At 40.1% G+C, this 3031-nt stretch overlaps 1 protein-coding gene across 1 annotated transcript; it reads right to left on the bottom strand.

The window, feature by feature from the left end:
- Window positions 1-560: 560 nt before the first annotated feature.
- Window positions 561-2714, bottom strand: LOC309569328 (zinc finger protein 862-like; the record flags this gene model as incomplete). Its single annotated transcript, XM_082275121.1, has 1 exon — window positions 561-2714. The coding sequence occupies one exon, from the start codon at window positions 2712-2714 to the stop codon at window positions 561-563; it is 2154 nt and encodes a 717-aa protein (XP_082131247.1).
- Window positions 2715-3031: the final 317 nt, after the last annotated feature.

The following is a 3031-nucleotide window of genomic DNA, read 5'->3' as shown; positions in this document are numbered from 1 at the left end:
GGTTTTGCAGAGCCCTTTGTAAGGCCTTGGAAGTGGAACTCGTCCTATCCTCTGCCTACCATGCCCAAAGTAATGGGAAAATGGAAAGCACAAATCAAACCCTGGAGCAATACCTCCGCTGCTTTTCAGCTTTTTTCCCCAAGATGACTGGGCATCCCTGCTCCCAGTGGCGGAATTCGCCTATAATAACTCTGTCCATTCAGCTACAAACTAGTCCCCATTCTGCGCCAATTATGGATTCCACCCTGCTGCCCTGCCTGAAACTTTGCCTGGAGCTACTGTCCCCCCTTGCAGGACAGACTTGTTTTCATACAAAACTATTATCAGGTCTTCAAGGAGACCATACAGCAGGGCTTGACAAATTTGTTTGGAATCTAGGAGCCAGCTAAAAAAGTTAGGAGCCAGTTTTTTTTTTTAACAACAAAGCTTTATTTTCAATGATGAAAATAACCGATCTTAAATTTAAACATAAAGACGACTAGAACCAAACATCATAGGCATTTAACTTGTGTAGATAATGAATATATTCTGATGTGACACACCAGTTGTTTAATGCAATGTCATTTTTTTTCACTTGGCTTTTTGTGGCCATGAATATGCCTTGTACTCTTGCAATTAAAGTACCAATGGTCAACGGCCTTTGCAGGATCAAAATCCTTCACTGATGGTCCATTCATGTTGGTCATCAACAAATCGCCTAAACTTTCTTGCTGCATTAAAGATCTGAACTTATTTTTTACAAAGTTCATTAAGCTGAATCCTCTCTCACAACATGCGGTTGAGACAGGCAACACAGACACTATAGACAACAAATTTCCCAAAACTGGAAATCTGTCTGTGTTGGAGAGTGCCAAATCCAGAAGTTCACTAAGTTTCTTTCCTTTTCCAAGGACTTTAAATTCATACCACTCATTGTGGATTGCATGCATGCATTTATCATGCATTTCAGGCAGTGAGAGTTGTTTCTGGAAATGCTGAGCCAATGTTGTAATGTCATCAACACCATAGTCTTGTAGTGCTTTTCCCGATGGCCAGGCAAAGGTATCAAACACTGCAGTGGAACGTTCAATATTCCTTTGAATGATAAATCGCTCTTCTAGATATTTTACACCACACTGAATCAATTTGTCCTTTTCATGCTGGATCAAAGAAGTTGCAGTATTACTGAGTCCATGCAACTGTACATCTCGATACTGTCCTTTGAGTGATGTTCCAGTTAGAAATCTCTCCTCATTCTGTTGTGGCACATCTTTGAGAGATTTTAAAGAAGAAATAGTGTTTTTCACATGCAACTCAATTGTGCTTAAGAAAAGCTCTTCCCTTTGAAATAAAAGGGAGAGGTTCTTAATAATTTCTAGGTAGTCAAGCAGAAAATGGAGCATGTGAACAAATTTAAAATCAGTTAGTTTTTTCAACAAACCATGTGCAACTGCAGAAGCAGTGTCTTTTTCTGCAGCAACACTTTCCAGGTGGACTGTCACACATTTCCAATCTTTGACAAGTGCAGAGAGAGCACTAACTTTGCTTGACACCCATCTTATGTTATGCAAGTACTGAAATTTCTGGATTTTTTCATGAAAACTTTCAGCTACCTGCTTTAGCTGTCGCATTCTCTTGGGTGAATGCTGGTAAAATTGGTACAGCTTCTTTAAAACAGAGTCAAGGTCATCAATGCATTTTCCCTCTTTCACAGAGCTTAATACACTTAAATTTAATCTGTGTGCAACACAGTGAATGCCAATGACATGACTGAGATTTTGACGTACTTTCTGTACCAGTCCATTTTCAGCTCCAATCATGCTTGCAGCACCATCTGTACCAATTCCAATCAGCTGGTTTGAAAAAAGCCAGTCTAAAAGACCATGTGTCTTCAGCTCTTTAGTGATGGTTTCTAAGTACCCATCTGCAGTTGCCATTTCAAGAGGTAGGATTGATAGAAATACTTCTTTGATCCTATTGTTCTTGTTGTATCTGACATATAATATTAATTCTTCTACTCCTCCTTTGTCAGTTGATCCATCTAGCATCAAGCTAACATATTTCGCCTCCTTTAGCTCGCAGATGAGTTCTTTCCGGATTACAGTTGCAATATGGGAGATGAATTCCTTGCATCTCTTGTCATTTGCATACTCCTCTCTCACATCAACCCCTAGTTTCCCTGTTAGCTCTAACAAACCTTTAAAGTCTGTATATGGCTTGTTGTTTTTTGCAATATAATAGGCCACATTAAATAGAACTTTCATGTGGTTGAACATCCCTTGGTCCATTTTGTGAATGCATACAGCCAATGGCGTAGCTTCTGGAGCCAACAGGGCATGTTTGGCCTTCATGCATTTTTCATGCTGGAGTGACTTTCCATGTTTCTTGAAGGTCTCCAGTTTAAATGGTCCTGAAAACCCTTTCGCAATCTTGGATGTGTGGTCGGCAATGCCAGGGAAGGAGGCACAACACTCACATATGGCTATACCTGTGTTATAGTCATATTTAAGCCATGTGAGTTCTTTGCACCAATCTTGCTTAAACTTCCTTCTGCCATCATTTTGAGGGCGACTTGTTGAAGGGGACTCCTCTGCTGGTTGTTCTTCTCTTGAGCAGTTTGATTCTGCAATAACATTTTGCACTGCACTTTCTGAACAAGAAGTCTTTGCAAAGAAATTTGTCATTCGCAGTTGCTTGGTATCTTCTGACGTCACGCCTTTTGCAGCACGTTTCATTTCTTCTGAATTCACAAACAAAGATGTTTTTGTTGAAATCCCAATAAGTAAAATAGTCTACAAATTATGGTGTGTATATATACTGGAGTTATTTGCTTTTTTTTTTTTACACTAGTAATGGCGGCGATCAGCAACTTAGAGCGGGACTGCAATAGTGCGGCATACTATCTGACAATGACACTGGGAGGGAACTAACTGCCACTGACATCTAAAGTGACACTAATACAGTGACCAGTGATAATATACACTGTACTAATGACACTGGGTAGGAAGGGGTTAACACCAGGGGCAATCAAAGGGTTAACTATGTCCCTAGT

This window comes from Pelophylax lessonae (genome assembly GCF_965119305.1).
Source record: "Pelophylax lessonae genome assembly, chromosome: 13".
Lineage (NCBI taxonomy): Eukaryota > Metazoa > Chordata > Amphibia > Anura > Ranidae > Pelophylax > Pelophylax lessonae.
This window is presented reverse-complemented; position numbering and strand designations above follow the sequence as displayed.